General features: G+C 58.0%; 1 protein-coding gene across 3 annotated transcripts in view; it reads right to left on the bottom strand.

The window, feature by feature from the left end:
* The window catches only part of PHRF1 (PHD and ring finger domains 1), a 29,280-nt gene extending 10,385 nt beyond the window's left edge, over positions 1-18,895 (bottom strand). For 2 of the 3 annotated variants that reach the window (XM_045558503.1, XM_045558504.1), the window contains exons 1-9: positions 18,828-18,895; positions 15,009-15,124; positions 14,532-14,651; positions 11,177-11,382; positions 8,473-8,556; positions 6,428-6,546; positions 2,803-2,900; positions 2,304-2,479; positions 1,351-1,480 (exon numbers count right to left, since the gene is read on the bottom strand). In XM_045558503.1, the coding sequence (XP_045414459.1) occupies positions 1,351-1,480; positions 2,304-2,479; positions 2,803-2,900; positions 6,428-6,546; positions 8,473-8,556; positions 11,177-11,382; positions 14,532-14,651; positions 15,009-15,102 (1,027 nt within the window). In that variant the 5' untranslated portion in view covers positions 15,103-15,124; positions 18,828-18,895. The remainder of the gene's footprint in view (positions 1-1,350; positions 1,481-2,303; positions 2,480-2,802; positions 2,901-6,427; positions 6,547-8,472; positions 8,557-11,176; positions 11,383-14,531; positions 14,652-15,008; positions 15,125-18,827) is intronic. The other variant, XM_045558505.1, reaches the window with a different exon arrangement.
* Between the last annotated feature and the right edge of the window lie 5,731 nt (positions 18,896-24,626).

The following is a 24,626-nucleotide window of genomic DNA, read 5'->3' as shown; positions in this document are numbered from 1 at the left end:
CAAATGATACATGTTTGTCTTAATAAAAGAACTCTTCCAAGTTATCTTAGAAGTACTTTGACTACACATGCCTAGGGGGATACATGTTAGGGACAAAAAGAAAAACAATCTTAAACTCCTGTCTCTAATCACACTGTGGGTAGCAATTCGCTATCACCATTGTTCCGAGACTGTCGTCTATGTACCGGGATGAGATAAACAAGTCCTCACGCTGTCAGCACTGACAAGGGGATTTCTGACATGAGAAAACGGAGACGCAGATGTTCATACCAGAAGTGAAATAAAAACCCTGTAAGCCTGAATTTTAACTGCACGTAACACGGTGACCTGAGGCGGTCATCTCCTCCCTCTGCTCGTGGAAAAGGCCTAGAAACATCGACCCGCCACCGCACAGAGCTCAGACTCGGGCTCTGAGTTCCGACTCTCGCTGAGAGGAAAACGCGCTTTTTTCCTAAAGCGCCTGAGCCGCAGACCAGACCACACTGGCGGCATGAAGACGCCTGGCGCCTGTCACCGCACCCAACAGCAGTGACGCCGGCACAGCAGCATCGATGTCCAGGACACAGGGCCCGGCAGGGCATATGCCTGAAGGCCGTCTCGACCAGCCCGCTGCTACGACGAAACCAAGCCTGACCATTCTGAGAGTGAAGGGACAGTCCGTGGGAACTGCCACCCTCATACCTTGCGAATGGGAACATAAAGTGGCACAGTCGCCTTGAGAAAAGACCTGGCAATTTCCACATTTACCCGATGATCCAGGTGTTCTGCTCCACATTACCCAAGAGAAATCAAGGCAACTGCCCACAAAAGGATGTGTGCTACAATATTCACAGCAGCTTTATGCTTAATGGCCTCAAAATGACACAAGCCAGTGCCCAAGAGGCACATGGGCAAGCAAACTGCGGCATATTCACGCAAGGGAACACCCCTCCACGGTGAGGAAGCCTGAATGGAACTGAACCGAAACCAGACGAGACGCTCAACTAGTGACCTCAACTCTCCCCACAGGCCCAGGCAGAGGGCCTCACTGGAGTATCCTGTCACACATTTATAGAAAAAGTAACAGCAATTCTTCCCCAGACTCTTCCATAAAGCAGAGGCAGTGTGGCTGCAGAAGGCCCACGCCCGTTACTCGAGCACGAGGGCCAGAGGCAGCACAGACTAGTAGACCAGCCCTGGGCCTGGATGGCCTCCGCATGGCATCTTTGGCTGAGAAAATTAAGTTGCAGAAAGAAAGCATGGAAATGACCACGGCCCTGGCCTGCAGGGCGGAACTGCTGAGGGGGGTGCGCACGTGCAGCTGGGCTCAGCACGCCCGTGGGGACCCAGGCAGCCACCCTGCCAGCTTACCTGTCTTCCTTTTCCGCTTGGCTGGGGCTCGCGGTGCCAGAGGGCACTGACACACTGTAGTGCTCAGCCCAGTTGCCACGGCCTCGATGGTCTCATCCAGCAGAGAAGACATGAGGTACCTCGGCACGTGCTACACGGCAAAGGGACACCCGGTCAGCAGGGCCCCCGCAGCACGGCAGCGACAGGGCTGGGCCAGCACACACCCACGAGGGAGCCTGGAGAGCCCTGGGCGCAGCCGCCACCCCCACACCACCTCCCTCTCCCTTCTCAACAGGTGCAGTGCGCCCCACGGTGAGCGCCAGTGGCCAGAACACAGGGAAGGGAGTGACAAACACTGCCATACAGGGAAGGAGTGAGGAGCCAGAGGGACAGCAGGGGTCTGTGGTGGGGCCCCGGGCCCCACAGCCTTCCCAATCCATTCTGCACGCAGCATGAAGCAGGTCAAGGGCGACCCCTGACACCGGAGAGGAAGAGCATGCCCCTCCACCCGCCCTCCCAGCCTCTCCTGCCGGTGCCCTGTCTGGGGGCAGGTGGGAACAGCTGTGGCGGAGGAGTCCCCAGAGAACATCTGAAATGGCGCCAGGAACCGCGTGAGGAAGGTGCACTCAGGTGCTGGCAGAGGGCGGGGAGCTGGCGCTGGGCCATGCAGGGGATTTTCATGAGCCCCAGCCCCTTCATGCCTGGGACCAGCTCAGAGCTGTGCCTGGCCTGAGCGCCTGGCTCCTGCTGCTGTGTGACACGGCCCCGCCTCAGCCCACGCCCACAGGGGACAACACAGCACGCATGGTGCTCGCCTGCTCCCCAGGAGGCTGGCTGCCAGAGCCACCGGGGCTGGCGCACAGGGGTGGCCCTCGATCCCGCATTGCTGATGCACCCCTTGGTCCCAGCCCTTCCCACAGGCCCGCTGCGATCAGTGCCGGCACCAGGACAGGCCTCGGTGCTGGCCCACCCACCTGGGCCCTGCTGGCCGTGGAGATGCGGTTCCGGTTCACAGTTGCTCTCACTCTCTCACTCTGCCGTGTCCTAGCAATCGCCCGGGTCCTCCCTGTGCGAGGCCGAAGCCGGCTGGTGGTGGGCACCACGTCGGCCAAGAGCAGGGAGACCTCCTCCTCACTCACGGGGCCTGCGTCTGGGAAGAGAAACACACACGTCACAACCCTCACCCTGCGGGCTGCCCACCGCTCAGAAGCCCTGGCCAGGGTGGGCTCTGCACAGCAGGACGGGGGCTTCTCACCAGAGGCTGGTCCCCCACACCTTGAGGACTGGAAGCCCCCAGTCAACCGATCCCACACAGCCTGGCCAAACCAAGCTCCTCCACCCCCGCGCAGGAGCTCGACAGAAGCCGTCTCCCAGGAAGCCCTGGCAGTCTTCCTCACCCCACAGCCACCCCACCCCACAGTCCTGCCGCAGGACCGCAGACTCAGCCACCAGAGGGAGGGGGCAGCGCACTACCTGTGGCAGGGGGCACGCCAGGGGCGGCACATTCTGGACAGAACCACTCGTCCACCGGCACCTCCTGGAGCGGGGGGTCCAAACATTCCATGTGGTACCTACAGGAAAAAGAGGGCGCAGGAGTGTCTGGGGTGCTGGTCACACAAATACCCCCAGTCCCAGTTCCCGAGCCTCGCAACCCAGCACACTGCAGAGCAGGTGCCCATGTTCGTGATCCACGAGGCACCCCATTACAGACTGAACTGCCACCCCCAAAATTCATAAGCTGAAGGTCTAACCCCCGTGTGACAGTATTTGGAGATGGGGCCCTTAGGAGCCAAGGTTAACAGGTTGGATGGGCCCTGATCCCACAGGACTGGCGTCCCTATGGAAAGAGACGCTGGAATTGTGCACAGAGGAAAGACCGTGGCTGGAAGCAGGACGGGGCCTCTCAGGAACCAGCCCTGCTGGCACCTTGGACTTCCAGCCTTCCAGACCGAGGAAATGAAGACGTGCCCTGCCCGGGGCCTTCTGTGACGGGGCGAGCTGACCAGCACTCCCAGACCGAATGGAGCCGGCTGGGGCCCAGCAAGTGAGTCTCCTGCCTGTGCTCTTGAGGCTGACTGCAGTGGGCACCCTGTGACACCCACCTCCCCAGGAGGCCTGTCCCTGACCCTGGGAGACGTCACTCATGCGTACACACCTCCCACACCTACTGCCTCACACCGAGCTGGTGAAGAAAGAAGAGGGTTTTCTGCTGACGGCCAGCTGGAATCTTGCCTATCCGTGGTCTCACTCGCAACTCTTTCTGCCAAGCCTCCAAGAAAGCAGTTTAGGAAGAGTTGCCGCGAGTGTGAGCTACCTGCACCCTTTCATGCTGCCAGGACTCGGAAGTCTGTGCCAGAATTCTTGAATTTCACCCCGAAGACCCCAGACAGCCCTTAGCTAGGCACAAATAAACAAGGGAGCAAGCCCAGCTAAGACGGCCCGAAAACAGCCCAAATTCAACTCAGCCCTCACTAATCAGTGTCGAGCTGTTCTAGGGTCCGAGACAGAGGCTTGAACAAGAGAAAACCCAATCTGCCTCGAATCCCACACCTATGCGAAGCTGTCCACCGTGTGGCCCTCGCCGGGACCTCACACAAGAAAGATGGGAGGCGCCTGTGATCCTAGCACTCTGGGAGGCCAAGGCGGGAGGATCGCTTGAGGTCAGGAGTTCGAGACCAGCCTGAGCAAGAGCGAGACCCCGTCTCTACTAAAAAAATTGAAAGAAATTAGCTGGACAGCTAAAAATACATACAGAAAAAATTAGCTAGGAATGGGGGCACATGCCTGTAGTCCCAGCTACTCGGGAGGCTGAGGCAGGAGGATCATTTAAGCCCAGGAGATTGAGGTTGCTGTGAGCCAGGCTGACGCCACGGCACTCTAGCCCAGGCAACAGCAAGACTGTGTCTCCAAAAACTAAAAAAATGAAAGATGGGAGATGGAGCACAACATACCGGGCCAGGTCAGCACTGTGTGCTGAGTGAGCCTCAAAGAGCCCTAAGTAGATTCCAGTCTGACATCTTCCCATACACGCTCTCCGGGGGGAAAAAATCAAGAACTGAGCTATAACTTCATTCAAAGGATTCCAAGGGTCCAACATGGTTCATCCAATCTTCTCTTCAGAGCTCAGAGCGAGCTGCTGTCTGACACCAGGGACCCAAGCAAAGGACCCCGTGTGACAGGCACTCACCGACAGCTAGGCCAGCCCTGTGTCCACCAAAACCCATCCCACAGAAGAGGAAACTGGGGAAGTTCAGATACGAGTAGGTGGAAGAGGAGAGCGTGGGGACCACAGCTCAGCCTGCACAGGGAGCTCGACGGCTCTCCTGTGAGTGTGGAACTGGCCTCCCACCCACGGTGGTGGACGGCCACAACTTGCAGGGCAGAGAAGAAAGAAGTCTAGAAATAATCTGTACTTATCTCATGCAATATCAGTGTATCTACAGACAGCCTTATGATTTTTAAGTTAACTGTAAGAAAATCTGCCAGGCTGCAGGTATGAACAGTACGGGGATACTTGGAAGTACAGGCAGATCCCAGGGTACGGACAACCCGACGTATGGCTTCCGTACTTACGAACAGGCTCCACAGCTCCCCGCAAGGATGACTGATGATTAAATTATTAAATTAGTAATGCAGGAGCTGGTTTCTTCCATGTGTGTAAACAAACCACCTGGCGTAAGCGGACTGCCGGCGCAGCGGCCGTTCTCAGTGTTGACACGGTGCTTGTGCACAACACCACTGTGGTCTGTGGTCTGCGTTTGCCCCGCGACCCTGCCTCCAAAGCACACGTCCACTGCAAGTCCAGGTGAGCCCACAGCAAAGAGAAAGGGGACTACGGTGGAAAGGGAAGTGGAAATCATCAAGCGTCTGGAGAAGGGCCAGACGCATCACTCATCGGGAAAGTACCAACTGTCGGGACGGTTTAAGGGATAAAGTGACAATGACGGACACGTGCAAGGCTGTGCTCCAGGGAAGCAGCACCTACTCCTAAGTAGTGGAGGGATTAATTATCACAATGGAAAGGTCCCCACTGATGTGGTTAGAAGATCAAAACAAGTGCAACACTACTGTTAGCCTAGTGTCGATGCAACATCAGGTGTTAACCTGTCATATTCTTTTTTGAAATTTCTCCTATCTAAACTTTTTATATGAGTTTGTATGTTCTGTGTGAAATGCAAGAACACGAGAGTTTCCGTAACGCATCATCGCAGCACAGGGTGTCACCGCCATGACCACACACGAGCCAGGCGGTTTTGCTGTTCCGCCACCATCACAGCGTACGTGCTGTGCACCAGGCATCTCAGTCACACGCAAATCCGACCTAGAGACGTTCTCAGGATTGCAGCTCATCCACACCCAGGGGCTGCCCGTGTGAGAATAGCAGTATTTATCGGTTTTCATGTTTTACTTTATTTAGGTAATTTTTAGAGGTGCGGTCTTGCTCTGTCGCCGGGTTGGAGTGCTGTGGCACGATCACAGCTCACTGCACCCTCCAACTCCTGGGCTCAAGCCATCCTCCCACATGCTGGGACCACAGGCGTGAGCCCCTGCCCAGCCTCCAGAATCCTCTTGCTGCAATTTTACAGAAGAAAAATTCTTCAAATCAACAGCAAAGGCCCCATAAGCAGGGGGCTTATGAGAAGGGGGTGGTCTGCCTAAACCCAGCAAGACAAAACAGCACTGGAGAGACACCACCACGCGGCTCCCCAGGAAGCCAGTGTCACTCGCGCAGAGCAGGGCTCCCAACTGTCTCCTGCTGTGCCAGGGCGACAGGAGGACCCACAGTCACTGGGAGCACACCCAGGGGGACGACCACGAGCTTGGAAGACGAAGGGACAAAGACGGAAGGACGGCGCAGGCCCACAGCCTCCCTTCCCATCTCTCCCACCTTGATGTGTTACGTGCGTCTCTGTGAGCAGCCTCCAAATATTTTTTGGAAAAAGGCAGAGGCGTAAATGGCAGTAATGAGAACAGCCTGCAGGGCAGGTCAACTCAGCTCCAGGTGCAGGGACTCCAAGGTCACCACGATGGACAGAGGAGACTCTGGGACCCTCTCCCCACCCGGCCCACCCATGTGCAGGCCCCGACTGCCCCTTACCCCGCGTCACACCCATCGCAGAGCAGGAGCCTGTCCTCATGGTCGCTCCTGCCGCACACCTCACAGAAGGTCGGGTCCTCCTCCTCTTCCTCTCGAGCTCTGGTGCTCTCCACAGGAACCTAGAGACAGAACTGCCGATCACACACCCAGCGGAGCCCAGAATCCAATGGCCAAGTCCTATCAGGATGGGCAGTTAATCTGGAGCAGATCTACGGGCCTAGGATTTACACGGGCTCCACGGGGCCAGAGATTCCGAATCAACACGCATACGGTGGTTTTTGTTTTCCACCATTTCAGGGTAGTTATCGAAGAGGAAAAGTTGCTCCAACAGAGAACACAGCTATGGCCCCTGGAAAGGAGTGAGGAGGCCCTGTGGCCCCAAAGCAGGATAATCCCGCAGTCGGAGACCAAGCTGGCACCGGAGGGCGTGTCCCCGCGCTGCAGAACGCCACAGCGGACAGGCGTGGAGCGGCAGCATGCAGGGAGCGAGCCACGGACATCTCAGAAGCTGTCACAACCATCATGTAACTAAGCAGAGACCCAGAAACATACCTGCCCCAAACTGACACTTAGGTGCACTGCTCTACAGGGCCTGTCACGGCCCCGCCTTGAGACAGTGACAGCGGTGACACATCCAATCTTACAGCTACTCTCAGGCATGACCGGGCTTCAGTGATTCAAGCCTTGAAATACGAAAGGTCTGTGGACAGGCCCCATCTCTCCACCCTGGCTCCCCCCAGAACGCAGCCCCTCTTCTGTCCCTAGCACCGGTGCCCCTACGAGGGTGACGTGGGGACCAAGCCCTGCTTCGAGCCAGCATTTCCTGCTGCTGTGTCCAGAGTCGGGCTCGTCACAGAGCTCCCGGCCCGCATCACGCGGCCTTGGCGGCTCGCCTGAGCCTCCCTCCACACAGGAAGAGTTCAGGGTCCGCACTGCACTGGCAGCTATTTCAGGGAGATGAAGATTACCTACTGTACGTAACAGAAACACTTTTCAAAGTGCCAACACACCCCAGGCTTCCAGCTGCCCAGGCAGAGCTCCAGGGGCAGGCAAGGGAAGCCGTGGGACCAAAGCTGCTGCTGCTGGCGCACACGCCCAGCTCTGATGTAAACGTGCACGCAGAAGAGCCAAAGGCTCTGGCAACCACAGCTTCAGGCACAGTGTAACAAGGCAGGTCTGCAGCTGCAAAATCACACCCAGCCTTTCACAGCATGAAGACCCCAGGCACATACACCCCTCCAGGGCCTTCCCTCCACTGGCCATCAACAGACTGCTCAATTCCCTAAAATGCAAGTACACAAATGCAGCATACAGAGCAAAAGACACACCTTCTTACGTCCAGCCCTGATGGTAAATAATTTTGCCAAGTATTTCCTGAAATGTGGCCCGAAGAGAACTGGCCTCCTCTCCCCTCCCCTGTGCCTGCTGCAGCTCAAGAACTCTGAGCGGGCCAGGCACGGTGGCTCACACCTGTGATCCTAGCACTCTGGGAGGCCAAGGCGGGAGGATCCCTTGAGCTCAGGAGTTCGAGACCAGCCTGAGCAAGAGTGAGACTCCGTCTCTACTAAAAATAGAAAAATTAGCCAGGTGTGTTGGTGTGCCCCTATAGTCCCAGCTACTTGGGAGGCTGAGGCAGGAGGATCATTTGAGCCCACAAGATTGAGGCTGCTGTGAGCTAGGCTGACGCCACAGCACTCCAGCCCGGGTGACAGAGCGAGACACTGCCTCAAAAAAAAAAAAGAAAAGAGAAAGAAAAGAACTCTGAGCGGATGGGTCAGAAAGAGGCTCCCAGAGGTGGGGCAGGGGTCCAGGGGACATCCCAGGGGCTACCAACATCTCTACCACCCGCAGTTACCCAGAACCCACGGCCCCTGAGACACAGCAGCCACTGGAGCTCGGGCTTCATGCCCATGGCTACAAAGCGCATTTTAGTTGATTCTTAAAGAGCACTTAACCAACACTCACCCATTTCAGGGGAGCAAACAACTGAAAGCCTCTCCTTCCCACAGGACAGGGCCACGCACGGCCAGGGCTTCCCCACTCACCTTCTTTAAGACTTTACCACCAAACTGAGCTCGAACACAGATACATTTAAACATAGTTCGATCAACTGGACAGGAATTGGCATTCTGTAAGAAATAAAAATTGTATCAGAATCCTGTAGAATCACTTCCACTGTAAATACTGTATTCGAAATAGAGAATTCACTTAGAGGTCAAAAATTCCTTTTATGCTAGAAATCAAATATTTACTGAATGCCTGCAGGGCCCAGGCCCCATGCTAAGGTGCTGGGACACAGCAGTGAAGAAAACAGAATCCCCTGCCTGTGATCTGCCACCCCAGCGGGACAGGGCAGCCGGTGACTGTCCACGGGCACCCGCGGTGTCTCGGTGCCAAGCACCAGGAAAAGCAAAAGGAAGGAGGGAGGGGCGGTGGGGCTGGATTTCAGCTGGGACGGCTCATGCTCAGGGCCTCCCAGGCCCCCACCGGGAGCCTCCGTTCACAGCCTCCACCACCTTTCCATGATTGCTGGACGTGTCCCACTAAGTTTTCAGAATTTCTCTTCATACTGTGAATACCAATCAAATGTGTGTTAAAAATGTTTTTTGTCTTTATTAGTCGTTTTGACGCACATAAATTGTTCTAAATTGACTAGGTGGAGGTATCCTGTAGATAATAAATACACTCACTATAACTGCACCACCACTCCCAAGTCTCGTCCCGTGGCTATTTCCTGTCACCATGGGTGGTGGGGCCTTTCTCCTAAGTATAGTCACACAGCTCAGTCCTCTTCACCATGGAGCAGAGGACAGAGACCGTCCACATGGCCGTCCGCTCACCTGCCGTGCACATCTGAGGGTGAGTTTGTGTGGACATGCTTCTGTTCCTCTTAGGTAAATGCCCGGGAGTATGTTCAATTTTGTGGCCATACGTGTGACATCCCTACCTGTGGGAGTCAGGGGGCTCCCATCCTCCCCACTCGAGGCACGGTCTGTCTTCACCAGTGGGGTTCCAGGGCATGCAGAGTCTCCCTGGCGTGACCGGAGCTCCCTCGTGCTCATCACCCGCCGTGACTCCTCTCCATTTTCCAGGAGACCCTTCCCTACCCTCGGGACACACCTGCTCTATCTCCTTCTGAAAGCTCCAGTTGCTTTCTCACCCCAGACCTTGAATCCATCTGGCACTGTGTGTGGTGTGACTTGCCGACAGTACCTGTCTCACACACGCCATGTATGGAGGAGCCCCACCTTCTCCGCATGAGATGCTGCCTGTCACTGTGTATGTGCGTCCGGGTCCCCGTAGGCCCCCAGCACACTCCCCAGGTCTGAGTTCCATTCTGGGACCAATTCCAGCTTAATCACTACAGTTTTATAAACCATACCATCCAGCAGACGATGTGTCTCTTCTTCAAAACTATCGTGGCAATCCGTGCTGCTTTCTGGCCCTTGTGGATGAACTTCACACCCATCAGGTGCCCGGAACACCCCTGCTGGGGCTGTGACGGGACCTGCACCACCTCTGTGGAGCAAGACTTCTCTTCCGGAAAGTGGTCTGTCTTTATTCGGTTTCAAATGTTTTAGAAAAGCTGTTTAAATGTCTTAAGTATTTCTTATGATTTATTTCTAAGTATAATTTTTAGTCTTTATATCCAGCAATCTTGCTAAGCTTAGCATTCCAACAGTTTGTGTGTAAAATTTCCAGACTGATAAACTTATTTGCAAATGCCTTCTCGTACCCAATACCTCTGCCTCTACAGTTTTTTTCTATTAAACTAATAAATACAAAACAGAAGACACACAGCAAACACCCTGTCTTGTTCCTCAATTTAAACCAGGGTTTTGCTTGCTAAAGACAAGTCTAAGCCTTCTGGGCTACAGGTCCACCAAACCGGCAGAAGGACAGAAAAGGGAGGAACCAGACACGGACAAGGTGGCGTGGCACCACCAGCCAGATCAGCCTGAGCCACACCCAGGCCCCACGGTGAACTAACTAACCATGAGGGACAGTTTCAAGCTGTCTGGGGAAATGGAACAGAAGAGGACTGGGCACCAGAGAACATAGTCACTGGGAACCGTGGGCAAGGCCATGGCCTGGTAGAGACTTAATGCCCCATGCTGCTGGCACAGGTATGGGGAGGGGAGGGCCGAGAGCTGTCGGTGTCTGAAGCCAGGTGAAGCGTCCAGTGGGTACTCATCACTCAACCTTCTACTTCTTTGAAATTATTCAGAATAACAAGTTTAAAAAGCGTGCGGGGGGCTGATGGCTTCTCAGGGCTGGGAGGTGGAGGGCACACCGCATCTCTGTGGCAACCCTTCCCTGCTTTAGGGGCACCCCCTTGGATGTTGGGGTGCCATAACCCAGTGCTGAGTCCCGTCTCGAGTTTTCCTGCGCCCACTAACACGACCGTCTGCTAAGCAGCAGACTGCGCACTGCCACAGCACAGCTGCATGCCAACCGCCCGTGGGCCCACCGGCCTGCTCGATACACAGCTCGCCTCAGACGGCCCGACGCCATTTAGGGTCTCTGTGGCCAGGGCCCAGGGGAAGCCCGTGGCTCCTCTCATCCCAGTTCCCAGACACGCGGCCACAGGGAGCTGCGCGGACGACGGCGCAGAACAGAAGAAAGGCCAGGCTGGGACTAAAGCTCGGGCCTGGCTTCCTCTGCGGAGCAGGAGCCCAACCACGGGTGGGTCATCGTCAGTGACGGGCCATCCCGAAGGACAAAGAACCCAGGGAGAAGGGAACGCACCTTGGACCACTCGAGGATACAGTCCAGGCAGAAGTAGTGGGCGCAGTTCTCTGGGGTGCCCACGGCCTGGTCTCGGAACACGTTGAGGCAGATCGGGCAGCTCTCCGCGTCGTCGTCAGACGTGAACGCACCGCCGGCCTCCGGCTTCTGCTGAGGGTCGGCGACCACCACCAGCGCCTCTGTGTCGTCCTCGGAATCTTCAGACCCTCGAGAAAGAGGAAACGTCAACAACCTTAAGGACAAGAAGAAGTGGCTGCGCAAACGGGAACACGGGAAGTGAGCAGGCCCAAGCTCTGCTGGGGACACAGGTCCCCACTTCAGAGTGGGCACGCACCACGCTGTCCACCTGCAAGGCCACGCCCATGGCACACCTTCGACCCTGAGGAGTCCCAGCCCTGCCAGGTGCGGCCGCCACCGCACCACACCCAACTGCAACTGCTTCCCAGCGGGGACAGGACACCCGCCTCCGGAGTAGCCGGACCAGCTTTCAAAGCCGTGGACAGACCTCGTGAGTCAGGACGGTCCCCAGGGGCTGGCACAGGCCTCAGGGAGGATCAGGTCAGTGGCTGAGCCCCCACGCAGGCCTCCCTCAGCACAGCAGCCCCCGGGCGGCCACTCGGATTTCCAACACCCCTGCCCACGGTGGGGTGGCAACGAGCCGCCTGCCTTCAGACAACACGTCCTGTCTAGCTGGCCTGCTCCTCCTCCCCACGGGACGCAGAGAGCAGAGTCCGAACTCGGCCACTGGCCATAACACTTTCAGCCAGTTTCTTAGTGGTTCTGGGGCTGGGGCATGACCGGCAGAAAAGTCAGGCACGGCACAGTCAATATATACATTTATTTTCTCTTCCTATGAAATGCTGCTAAAGCAACACTAAAATAACAAGGAAAGCAGGTCACACGGACAAGGGACATGGCATGGTAGGCAGGTTCCTACTCAGCCCCCACGACTCTTGGCCCTTTTAGTCCCGAGTGTGGACAGGACCAGTCAAAATGCTGGGACGTCACTCCCAGGCCCCTGTGGTTACCTGGCAGGGGAAAATGCACACACAGAACAGTAATTTACACTGCTGGCGAGGCTGGGAAAGTGAGAGCTGGGAGCCAGACAGCAGGTAAGAGTCCCAAGTTCTCGTCCTTTATGGTGAGATTTTAACAGAGTGTCTAGAGCTGGAAATGCAACGAACAGCTGCATAAATGATTTTCACCTTCAACACCAGGGTGGGGAAAGCGGCAGGGGTAGAAAGCGGCCCCTGTGGGAAGGGGACCGTGGAAAGTACCGGGCCTCCAAATGGGCAGGCAGCGCCCTCTGAACATCGACTCTATTTCCCACTGGCTAAAGAGACACTGGCTACTTTTTTTTTTTTTTTTTTTGAGACAGAGTCTCACTCTGTTGCCCGGGCTAGAGTGACGTGGCGTCAGCCTAGCTCACAGCAACCTCAAACTCCTGGGCTCAAGCGATCCTCCTGCCTCAGCCTCCCAAGTAGCTGGGACTACAGGCATGCGCCACCATGCCCGGCTAATTTTTTCTATATATATTTTTAGCTGTCCAAATCATTTCTTTCTATTTTTAGTAGAGACGGGGTCTCGCTCTTGCTCAAGCTGGTCTCGAACTCCTGAGCTCAAACGATCCGCCCGCCTCGGCCTCCCAGAGTGCTGGGATTACAGGCGTGAGCCACCGCGCCTGGCCGACAATGGCTACTTTTTTACGTTTCAAAAACTAGTGCTGGAGGTATGAAGCATGTGCTCAGTAAGGTTCTGCGCACGCGTGGGCTGCAGCCAACACCTCTCCAGCGCCGGGAGCTCTCTGAGGCCCCAAGTCTCTGCGAACCATCTGCCTCTGAACGGGACTCCATCCTGGCCCCAGGTCCACCATCACCCAGCCAGCTCTCCTACCCCTCAGACTGCGGCTAAAGTGTGCCTTTTTCTAGAAGCTTCTCCCTGCCCCTTCCTCAGATGTCTGCCCGCTCTCAGCGTCTACGACCCGGCACCCTAGTGGCTGCTTTCTGCCACTGTTTTTGCTGCTAAAGGTGAGCTCAGGTCCAGCAGGTACCCGGTGAGCTGGCTCCCACGCTCACTCCAGCCCCCAGCTGAGTCTCTGGCAGCAAGTGGGCCCTTCAGACTCTCAGGGAAAGAATGGCCGCAAGTCACCTGACAGCACCCAACACCCAATGCCTTCAGCCCTGGCAGCAACAGTGCCCAAGCCAAAACCAGCTGCAGATAAGCCAAAGCCCTGACTCTGGTGCGAAGCAAGGCCAGGGCCACATCTGTGACCTGTCAACCTGGGAGAGAATCCCAATCCTTCAGAATTAAAATCTAACTCTGGAAGAACATGCAGCCAACACACACCAAGTCGCAAACTCACTGACACATGCCGCCGATCCTGTTCTTTCACCAGCATGGTCCTGAACATGGGGCCACCTCTCTACAACATTCTAGTGCTGCTAACCACAGGGTTCTCTTGAAAGGCTGTGATACACAGATCATGGCAAATGCTTCAGGACCATGTCAGAGGGAAAGCAGTGGTGTGCCAAACCTCCAAAGTGGAGTCCAGCCCTCCCTCGGAGGAAAGTGCCCACAGTTGGGCTGGGACAGGGCAGCCAGCCCAGGGACCTCATAGGCTGTGCACCACCCAGAGTTGCAAGAGGGCACAGGGAAGGAGGTGCCACCAGTGCACCCAAAGCAGACCTGCCCTTTAAGGCACTGTTCCCTGCAAACAGGTTCAGGGGCACAACGTTAACCAGTGTAAATGAGCTGGGAAGTCTTTAATAAAATCACGTGAGGCATTTGCCACCTCTCAGGAGTTCTGGTCAGAAAGACAACAAACCACAGGATGGAGCAGCTGACACACGCCAGTCCTGGCCAGGAGGTCCCGGGCTAGAGCAAATCTCGGGTCAAGCTAAACCTGTCCTGTACCTACGAGATGATGACAACATGCCCTTGTAGGGGTGCAGGGGCAGGGGTTGCCAAGACCTTTCAGTTCACTCTGCTAGAAATCCCAATCTGGTTACACTCTGCCTAGAAACACCACAGTTCATACCATTCACTGTTCTTAGACACTTTACTTTTCCGCCCTCACCAGAGAAGAGACCTAGTGAACTGTGTTGTCCCAGTGGGTTTCGGAACGCAGGACTAGCACAAGGGTAAGCCTCCGTCCCACTGCGTGAGACTGCGGGGGTGTGAGCCAGGGTGTGGCCCGTGAGCAGAGGGGTTTCTCCCCACCTCTGCCCACACCTCGGCGAGGCCAGCTGTGGATAAGACAATAATTTCACTGACGATATCACGTTTTATAAAAGGCTGTCCCCGTCACAGCAAGAAGAGACCCAGGGAGGCCGTGCTCGGGAGCCAGCAATCTCACCAGATCTGTCTTCCAGGTCTTCCTGCTCGGATCCCGCCTCATCTTCCAGGTCTGTGTCATCTCCGAGCTCACTGTCTGTGTCACCTCCAGAGTCCCCACTGCTACCATCGCTGCTTTCTTCTAGACCACCAGAGGGAAAAACAGGCCCCAACAGGTCACAACTGAGGCGGCAGAGAGCTCAGGAGGACACCTGCCACAGGGCCACAGTGGCTGCCCGAGGGCTGGGGACAGCAGACGTGGGGAAAAGCGGCATCCTTTTATTCTATGTTATTTACATTAAAAATAGGACAAAAGAAATGAACATACTACTTCTACAATTTAAAATCAAAGAATAATTACAAACATTTTTTAAAAAGTTTGAAAGCTGACGATCGACCCACACAGACAATCTCCGAAGGGGAGTTAACAACCTGGAGAAAGCACCAGGCACCCCAGACACTGCCCTCCCCGGGACACCCCTGGTGCCGAGGGGCTCACCAAAATCACTGGCCATGTCCCTGGGGCCAACGCACGGGCGTCCATCCGACACTGGGCTCCAGGCCACAGGCTCATCCAGGTTGTCGTCGTCCATTGCTGCACATTGGAGTTTAGCTCTGAAAGAAACCGGAGCCAGCTAATTTCCCCACTGTCCCGGGCTGCAGAAACCCCTCTGAAAGACTGACAATCACTCCCTACATATCGTATCCCTGTGCTATGTCCATTTCCGTCGCACAGGGAGGTGGAGCCACGAGATGTAACACACACAGAACAACCTCAACCATTAAGTCGTGCACAAATTAAAAAACACACACTGATTCCTACTTATAGATAAATTCAAAGCCAGAGATTTGTAATGACTAGGACGTTTTTGTACAAATGGGCACCTGCAGCACTTCCACAGACACAAACGCAAGGGATTTATCCCGAGCTGAGACAGAGCAGGGCTTTCAACTGAGGGCTAGTCACCACAGGGCCCAGGTGACGAGCAGGGCCCTCTCCCTGCCACACCATGCTCAGCCAAGGCTGGCCACTGTCAGGACACAAGGCTCAGCTGAGGCTCTCCTGCCCTCGCCCTGAGCACACCCACGAGGGCACTGTCCAGTGCATGTGGCCTCCAGAGCCAGGCAGGCAGGAGCAGAGGGCGGGCCCTTCCTCTGGAGACCACTTGCTCTTGGGCTCCGATCTGTCGGTGTGGACACCTGTCCTGGCCACCCTGCAAGGTGTAATAGAGAACACCTTTATAAACACCCTAGAAACGTAGCTTCACACGATCCTCCTTCTACACCAGGGCCTCAAACTTTGGCCCCCAACTAAGGAACAATCCACGCACGTGGCTCCTTTCTCACCGGTGCTACACACCTCATTTCCCAGGTAACCCCGGAGGAAACACCTCTCATAAGGGAGTCACTCAGAAATTCAGAGCGGCACAGTGAAGCCCACCCTGCAGCACTCTGTGCTTCCCGACAGGCCTAGTCTCCATCCAGGTCAGAGGAAAGAGCACCACATGACAGACTGGTAGGGTGGGGTGCGGCAAGAACGGGGAAAGGCCCTCTGGCTCAGCACCTCACTGCACAGTAGGGGTCATCACGGGCCTCCCACTGCAAGCTTCACGTCTCACAGCCACTAGGGAAGGGGCTACGACCCCCACTGTCGCACAGATGCTCCCAGAGAACAACCCCTGACGGGGCTGAGGCCAGCTCAGAGACCAGGACTGCCTCACTCCCCACCTGACAACACGGCACTACACAGCCCCAGATTCTAAGATGATGTTTTCTAAGTCAATTCAATGAAATTGTCAACTACCAAATGTTGCTGCTACCTGGAAATAGTGAACTGAAAACTGGTTTTGCCAAATTATTAATTAACCTTTCCTCTACCTGCTGCTCCAAGGTTAAGATAATTGGCCACGATCCCTGCTCAGCTGAGTCTGCACCCGCTGCCTAGTGGACCCAGCAGGGACACCCAGCTTGTCCTGTGCCTGAGTCCTGGCCACAGCTCCTGCTGGAGACACTGACTCTGGGAGTACTCAGAGACAGACGACTCCACCCCTCCTGCGGGCCACCAAGATGAGACCTAGCAATGGCCACAGCTCTCAGGTAAGAGGCCTTTAACTCTCTGGCCACAGCTGTGCCAGTTCCCACAACTGGACCCCGTGTCACCCAGGGACACTTGCTCCAGCACCTACCCTGCCCCTGCTGTGCGCAGTGCCAGGGGAACACAGTTCCTGACCTGGAGAGAGGGAAGGAGGTAGATACTCACACGCACGAATCTACCATAGAACATTTCAAAAACACAAGGAAATGTAACCTAGGAGACCCACCCAGGAGACAACAGAGCAGAGCTAGGGGGAGTTCCAGGGTCTGACTGCCCCAAGCACAAATCCTCACTTTGATGATGCGTTTCACACACTCAAGGTCAAAACATGAACAAGTAACTCCTGGATTCTCCCTTGATGCACCAAGCCCAAGGGCTACCTAGAAAGGGGGCAGTGGCGGGGTCCGCCTCTGAGGGCTGCCAGGACAGATCAGTGAGCAGTGGTGGTATTTGGCCACGGGAGCTTGTCAGAAACGCCAGTTCGGGCAAGAGGCTCCCTGAGGCCGTGCATCTGCGGGATTGAGTCCTGAGGACCTTTGTACTCCCCCCCACTGCTGGCAGGGGAAACCTCCAAAGGCCTCTTTATACTACTCTACTGCAGCAGTGGGAAGGCTCAGATTATGTAAGGCTGAACAACATCACTTCCCAGATAATCAAACAGTAACTGCTGGTGGTAACCAGGAACCTTTCTGCTGGAAAGGAGGAAAAAACGCAGGTAGCCACTGAAGGATCTTTCCGGAGCAAGCACCAAGGACAAGACCACAATTTGGGACCACCGGCACCCCAAGCCCCCACCAGGAACCCCCGGTTAATGGGGAACCCTAAGTCAGGACCTCCCGATCTCACCAGCAGCCCCAGCTCAGAAATGTCTGCCCTGATTCACCGTCCCCACCTCTGCCACATGTCTCAGGCCACAGTCCAAGAGACCATTTCTGCAGGAACGTCCACAGCCCTTCCCAGGGACTGCTGTGGCTCTCCTGCTCCCTGCTCACGTATGGGGGGACAGAAGGGAGAAAAATCAAAACCAGAAAAGGTATTTCTCCTTTCAAATTCAAGGAAACCAATGCACTTGCAATTCCAACTGTTACTAAGGAACCAGAAGGGACCCTGGTGTGGTAGCTGCAACTGTGCCAGGCCCAGCACCTGAGTGCCCCTCCCAGGCACCAACCACGCCTGCAGCAGGTCCAACGCCTCAGTTTGGGCCAAGCTGTCACTCTAGTCACCATGTGCCATACGAGCTACGAGACCTCAAGGTTGTGAACTGTAAACGGCAGTCAAAGAACAGGGGCCCGACTGGGACGAGTGCCACGTGGCAGCGCTGCTGGGAGGACTAAGGCCAGCTTGCTGTGACACCTGCAATAGTACCATGCCGAAAGGAGCCCCTACTGTTATTGTGACTCCACGTTCTTCCCATGAAAAAGAAAATCAAGCGGTCCAGGAGAGAGGTAAGGTACGCCAAGTCCCAAGTCAAACCGTACCTCGGCCTCAAAGTCTGTCCAGGCGACCACCGGCCAAAAGGTAGTTCACCCAACGGATTAACCACTCTGCTGTCACACAAAAAGAAGAGAACATAACTCCAAAGTGGATGATAATATAACACAAGCCTCATTAAGAAGAGCAGAGATAGAAATGTGGTCAGTGTGAATAAAAAAAGAAACAATAGAGCAGAGCTGGAGGGCTTGAGTTAACACAGCCCGCTGGCTGTCACTCAGTAGCTGTGTGACGCTGGCAAGTTACTTAACCTCTCTGGGCTCCGACATCCTCATCTGCAAAACAGGGACAATACCTACTCCTGAGAGGCCGCTGTGGAGACTACGTGGGGTAAGGAGGAAGAAAACCACCCGTCAGCCGCAAAGGCCCGTGGACATGCACACAAAGCCCGAAGCCGCCGAAGCCGCCGCCGCCGGCGACCGGGAGCCGGAAACAAGCTAGCAGAGCTGCAGCCTTCCACGAACGCCGCGGGGCGGAACCGCAGCGGCGCGGGCGTCACAGCCGAGGCGGGCGGACTCCTGCGTGTGCCCGCAAGCCCGGGGCGGGCGGCCCCGACACCCACCGCGGGTCAAGGCCCCCCAGCGTCGGCGGGGCCTCCCGGCCGCCCGCGCCGCTCCCCGCGGCCAGGCCTCACGCCGCCGCGCAGGCCGCAGACAAAGCGCGCGGCGCCCACGGGCGGCCCGCGCGGCCGGGACGCGGCAGGAACCCCGAGGCCGGCGCGGCCGCACGTACCGGGAACCGCGCGCCGCCGCCGCTCCTGGCGCCGCCGCCGCCGCAGCCCCACCACCAGCCGCGACTAGGCCCCGCCGCGCCGCCGCCGCCGCGCGCCTCGACCCGGAAGTGCACCGCGCCAGCTTCCGGGCCCGCCCCGCCCGTTGGCCGGAACCACTGGGACCGGGGCGGGGAAGAAAGGTTTCCGGCGCCTGGGCCTCGGGCGTTGGAACGGCCCTTCTGCTCTGGAAACACTGTTCCACTCAGGACTGCCGCCGGGGCCAGGGTCCCGGAGAGCTCTCACTGTCCGGCCTCCGGCCAGCGCACTGGTCCCGGGCGTCCCCCCCCGGGCCGGGCCGCTGGTACGGACCCCTGCCGGCCCGGAGCCCCGCCCCCAGACGGGCCCCGCCCCCAGTCGGCCCGGCCCGCCCCCAGCCCAGGCCACGCCCTCGCGGAGCTCCAGCCGCGGCCGGCGCCTAGGCCCGAGGGCGCGGCGCGGAGACCGCAAGACGAGGGCCTCCCGGTCCCCTGCCACCGGCAGCTGGGCTCCGTCCCTCCGTGCACTGACCAGACGCTGTGCGCGGGCCCTCCCGGGAGCAGAGAGGACGCCCCAGCGCGGGTCCCCTGCAGTCCTCCAGGCAGGCCCAGTAAACACCGAACTCCGTAAATGACCGCACCACGTGTTGTGTGCGCTAATAAAAAGACAAAGCGGTGTCGGGCAGGAGGTCTGGCGGCTGGGACGACTGGCCAGTGCCAATTAGCTGCGGAGGATGGCCCTGGGGACAGAGGGCCGCGCGCCTGCAGCCCAGCGTGGGAGGCTTGAGGGCGCCGCGTGGGGTCCCGCATTAGCCGCCCTGGCGCACTGGCCCCCAGGTTGCGGGGGGTCCACAGTGGCCCGCCCTGGCGCACGGGCGCCCAGGCTGCCGCGGGGAGCGCGGGCTGGGAAGTGGCCAGGGTGGACGCCCGAGACCAGTTCGGAGGCGGCTGCAGTGACATTCGTTCAGGGCCCACGGTGGCTTGGCCCGGGTGGGTCGGCGCAGGTGTGGGAAGTGGTGGCGCCCGGTAGATTCTGAAGACAGAATGTCAGGAGTTACTGAGGAGCTGGTACGAGGTGGGGGACGAGAGGGGAAGGAAGAACGTGAGAAGGAAAAGACGGGCGCCTTCCCGGGGGAGACGGGAGGCAGGGAGCCCTGGGGAACGGGACATGCCGAGAAGTTGAGTGGGCAGAGACTGCACTGGACAAAAAAATGCTGGACTCGCAACATGGGGTCAGTGGCTGAGGACAATGCCTGAACCCCAGGACTCCAACTTTAAGAGGTCCAGAACCTGCAGAGGAGACCAAGAAGGAGCTTGGGGGTGGGAGGGAGTGGGCGAATAAAGGAAAAACCAGGCGAGGGGCCTGGGCAGGGGGCCGGCTGGAGGGACTTAGAGAGGAGAGTAAGAAGGGACAGTGAGCACCAAAAACTCTCTCGAGGGGAGCAAAAACCCCGGGGTAGGAGGAGCAGGGCAAGAGAGGTTTTGTTTTTTCTGTTTGCAACAGGAGAAAGAACCAGGCACTTAAGGGCTCTGGAACGGCCCCTGCAGGAAGGAAGAGTGGATGGTGCTGAGAGATGGGCGCACTGGAGCAATTCCTCCAGTATCAGTGGGCTGGAGGGGCAGGAGCATCCCCCAAGCCAGGCCTCTGAACCCTGGCACTGCAGTCTCCGTCCTGTGACCTCAGATGAGTTTCTCACCTTCTCTGCGCCTAAGGCTATAAAGGCTCTAAAGTCTGGATGTTGATGATCATGCCTGATCTCTGGGGCGTGCTCAGGTGGGATCCAGCATGGTGAACAGGGGCCGGGGGCCGCCTCTACCCTGAGTCAGGCACCTCCCCCCCAGCTTGGAGCTTTGCGTGTGTGTGCTGGCCCTGCAGTGCACATGGGCCTTCCTGTGGAAGGCCATCAGATAAAGGGCCCCAATGGCACACATGCTGAGGCTCCTGGAAAGCAGGATGATAGGCAGCCAATGGTCACCTTGGAGCTCCTTGAAGAGGGGCCGGCCCCTCCCACCTCCATCTTCTCCTGCTCCTGGCAGGCTGCTGATAATTGTCATAATAAGCACATGCACCTGTGATGAGACATGGAGAACACTTCCTCAGTGAGCATCCTTGGGCACTGTGCAACCTACTCAGCCATGCCAACCTGTGTTTAGATGTGAGAGGTGTCCCCAGGAGCTGCCTAGAGCCAGACTGGGCCCAAACTGAGCATAGGTGGCACCTCTTGAGGGCATTTTGTGGCCGTATCACTCCAGTCTCTGCCTGTCCTCACATGGCCTTCTCCTCTATTTGTCTTGTGTTTTTTGTCACTCATAAGGACACTTGTCATTGGATTTGGGACCCACCCAGGTAGTCTGGGATGATCTCATTTCAAGATCCTTCACTTAGGCTGGGTGCAGTGGCTCACGCCTGTAATCCTAGCACTCTGGGAGGCCGAAGCAGGAGGATCGCTTGAGCTCAGGAGTTTGAGGTTGCTGTGAGCTAGGCTGATGCCATGGCACTCTAGCCTGGGCGACAGAATGAGACTCTGACTCAAAAAAAAAAAAAAAGAAAAGAAAAAGAAAGAAGATCCTTCACTTAATCACATCTGCAAAGACCCTTTTTCCAAATAAGGTAACATTTACAGGGCATTAAGGTTTTAGGATATGGACATAACCTTTTTTTAGGGGGGACACCATTCAACCCAACACAAATGGTGAGAAGGGGTACATTCGTGACAGCAGGGAGGACAGGAGCTCAAAGTCACCTTGTCCTCTTGCCTCCCCTGTCCCTAGTCCCTGACTTGTTTCCCCAAACCTTGGCCCTGTCTGTTCACCTCCCACTTGTGCCTGCCCTGAAGGTGTGGGCCTCCTCAGGGATCCCACTGGCTCCCAGGGGTTTCTTCCAGACCCCTGTGATCCAGGCCTTGTGGACCCCTGACTTCTGACACCAGTGGAACTGAGCTGGCTCTTAACTCCCCTGTGCTTCTTCTTCATCCACAGGTGACCACACCCCACAACACTCAGCACTGGAATTTCTGTCCCCAGGCTACCAGCTCCTGAGGTCGTGGGCTAGGTCAGCGCCTTCCTGGGGCCCCAGCACAAGGCCCAGGCTGGGGTTGTGGCAGCTGGCAGGCCCCAGCTCAGGCAGGCATGGATGCAGGGAGGCCAAGGGGCTGGGGCTGAGGCTGAGGGGAGAAGACCCTGTGCCAAGGACTGCCGCGGGTGACAGTGGGGGGCAGAGGGGTCCTTTGGAGGTTCCTGGAACAAGGAGGAGGGGTCCCTCAAGGAGGGCCAGGCTCTGAGGCAGGGATGGGGACTCTGGTTGATTTGAGGGAGGTGGGGGGAGGGGGCCCTTCCCTGCCACCCAGGCTGACCCAGACGTCCTCAGGGACCCCCAGGCCGCCTTCGCGGGCGGGGCAGCGGAGGCAGTACGTGAGTCCCGAGGGCGCCGTGTCTGGGGCCCAAGCAGGCCCCTCCCGGGTCACGGCCGGGGCTAGGACTACGTGCGCCAGGAGCCCAGCGGGTTCCCGGGGTGGGGCGGTCCTCCCACGGGGGATGGGGGCCAGCAGTCGGCCGGGCCGTACCACCGCGCTGAGGGAGGGACGGCCTCTGCCGCCGGGCAGTCGGGCCACAGGGGTACGGCCCCGCCCCGCGGCCGGACCGCGCACCGGCGAGCGGGGGAGAGGGCTGCCAGGCCGAACCCCCCGCGGGGCCAGTGCGCGCAGCTGGCTGGGCCGTACCACAGCGAGGGGGCAGGGGAGCGCCCGGGGCCGTACCACCGCCGGCCGCCGCGCCCCGCAGCCCCGCCCGGCAGGTGGCGGCCCCTCCCCGGGCCGACGTGCAGAAAGGAACGCGCCGGCCTCGCCCGCAGAGGGCCGCGCGGCGGTGGGCGGGGCGCCCCGCCCCCTCTCGCGCCCACTGGCTGCGGCGCGGCAGGGCGGGCCCGGCCCGGCCGGCCATTGGCTGCGAAATCTGTTCATTTGCATACGGGGCGGGGCGCGGAGCGGCGGGGCCCCGGCCAGGGCGGGCCGGGGGCGCGAGGGTGGCAGCGCTGCAGCCGAAGTTGGGCCGAGAGCCGGCGACGACCCTGCGCCGGGGTCGCAGGTGACACGCAAGGGGTCCCAGGTTGGCGGGCGGGCGCTCACCCCGGAGCCGCCCTCCGGGGGCGCTGCGGGGGCTCGGGCTGGGCAGGGGCGGCGTGGCTCGGACGCCGAAGTTGGAGGGGACAGGACTTCAGGGGGCGACCCCTCCACCCCACCCGCTCGGCCGTTCCTCCAGGCGCAGGGCAGCCACTGCCCACCGCACACTGCGCTGCTCCGGACCCACTGTGCGTGTGACAGCGGCTGATCTGTCCCTGGGCAGCACGACCCCCCCCCCCCCCCGCCCCTCCGTGACCTGGGTCTGGCGGGCAGGCTAGCGGCCACGCGGGGGCGGAGGCCGCTCCAAGGCCCTGGGAGGCAAGGGCGGCTGGCCACTGTAGGGTAGGAAGTGCCGCTATGGACAGGGTCTGGCCGTCTGCCCAGCAGGGACGGTCAGGGTCGGGTTGGGGAGGGGGGACATCAGTGGCTGCACTGCCCTTCTCTTGCCAGGGCTTAGGTTGGGCTAGAGGCCCTCTTGGAGGGAACTTTCTTGTTCTTGTGTGTCCCAGGGTGCCAGGCAGTGCGGAGTTCCTGGAACAGCCTTCTTCATGTCACCAAGCTGGGGGCAGCCTGGGCAGGCACAGTGTTGTGGTCAGATCTTCAGCCAACAGGACCAGAGCCTACAGGACCAGCCTAAGGACCAGCTCTGGGGACTTCCTACAGAAAGACAGTGACCAATTTGGCTCTGTTTCTACCACCTCAGTGAGGCCACTGAGGGAGTCAGGACCCTGTGGACCTATTTGTGGGGCCCAGGACAGGCCACTCCTGGAGGCCTGTCTGCTCAGCCTGCCTCCTCTACTGGGCCTTCTCAAGTCCACTGTGAAAATCGGGACTGGGAGTGTGTCCAGAGGAGCCTGCAGGCCTGTGGGGCCAGGACACCTGTGGCAGGCCCTGTTTTCTCTCCCCGGCCGGAGCCCGGTTGGCAGAAAGGAAGAGGCAAACTTAGTCAAGGCCTCATGTGAACTTGGACTGGCCTTTGGAGAGACCCTATATTAATGGGGTTATCTCTGTCACCACAGTGTGGTGAGGCTTGGCAGGTGAGGGAAGGCTGTGTGTGGACTTGGGTTCAGAACCTGCAGAGCACCGTCTCCCAGCAGGACCTGGCTCTGCCCTGACCCCGTACACCAGGGGGGATCCAGCCTCATCAGTGTCAGCCAGGTGGCCTGGCCTGGCTTGGCCCTGCCTTGCTGTGGACCTGGATATTTTGGGGAGCTCAGCCCTTCCTTACTTCAGCACAGCTCACACCATTTTTTTCAAAGTACAGTTTAAAACTCAGAATAAACTTCTCAGCAACCCAAAGGTTTGCTCAGTGATTTGAAGCACTCTGGCAACTTTTCTGAGCCATGAGATTTTGCCCCCAAGGAGGACGGCTCTACCCCCTTTCCCACCCCAGAGCACAGTGGGGACCCCTTTCTTGGTGGAGAAGAGGGCTCATTAGCTTCTTCAGAGCCGGTAACAGCAGACCAGAGATGGGTACCTGGGCAGTGGCTTCAAAAGGAACAGGTGGTCCTTGAAAACAGACACAGGAGGATGTAGCATGTGCTCTGCCAGCTCTGTGCCTGCCTTCCCTTGAGAGGCTAGGGGATATCAGTGGGGCTCATGGCTCTGGGGAGCCCTGCCTTGTGTAGGGTGGTCTCTGGACGGCACCTGGCATTGCCCCCTGCGC

The sequence above is a fragment of the Lemur catta genome, chromosome 7 (genome assembly GCF_020740605.2).
Source record: "Lemur catta isolate mLemCat1 chromosome 7, mLemCat1.pri, whole genome shotgun sequence".
In the NCBI taxonomy this organism is placed as follows: domain Eukaryota; kingdom Metazoa; phylum Chordata; class Mammalia; order Primates; family Lemuridae; genus Lemur; species Lemur catta.
Note: the sequence above shows the minus strand (reverse complement) of the source record. Positions and strands in the feature narration are given on the sequence as shown.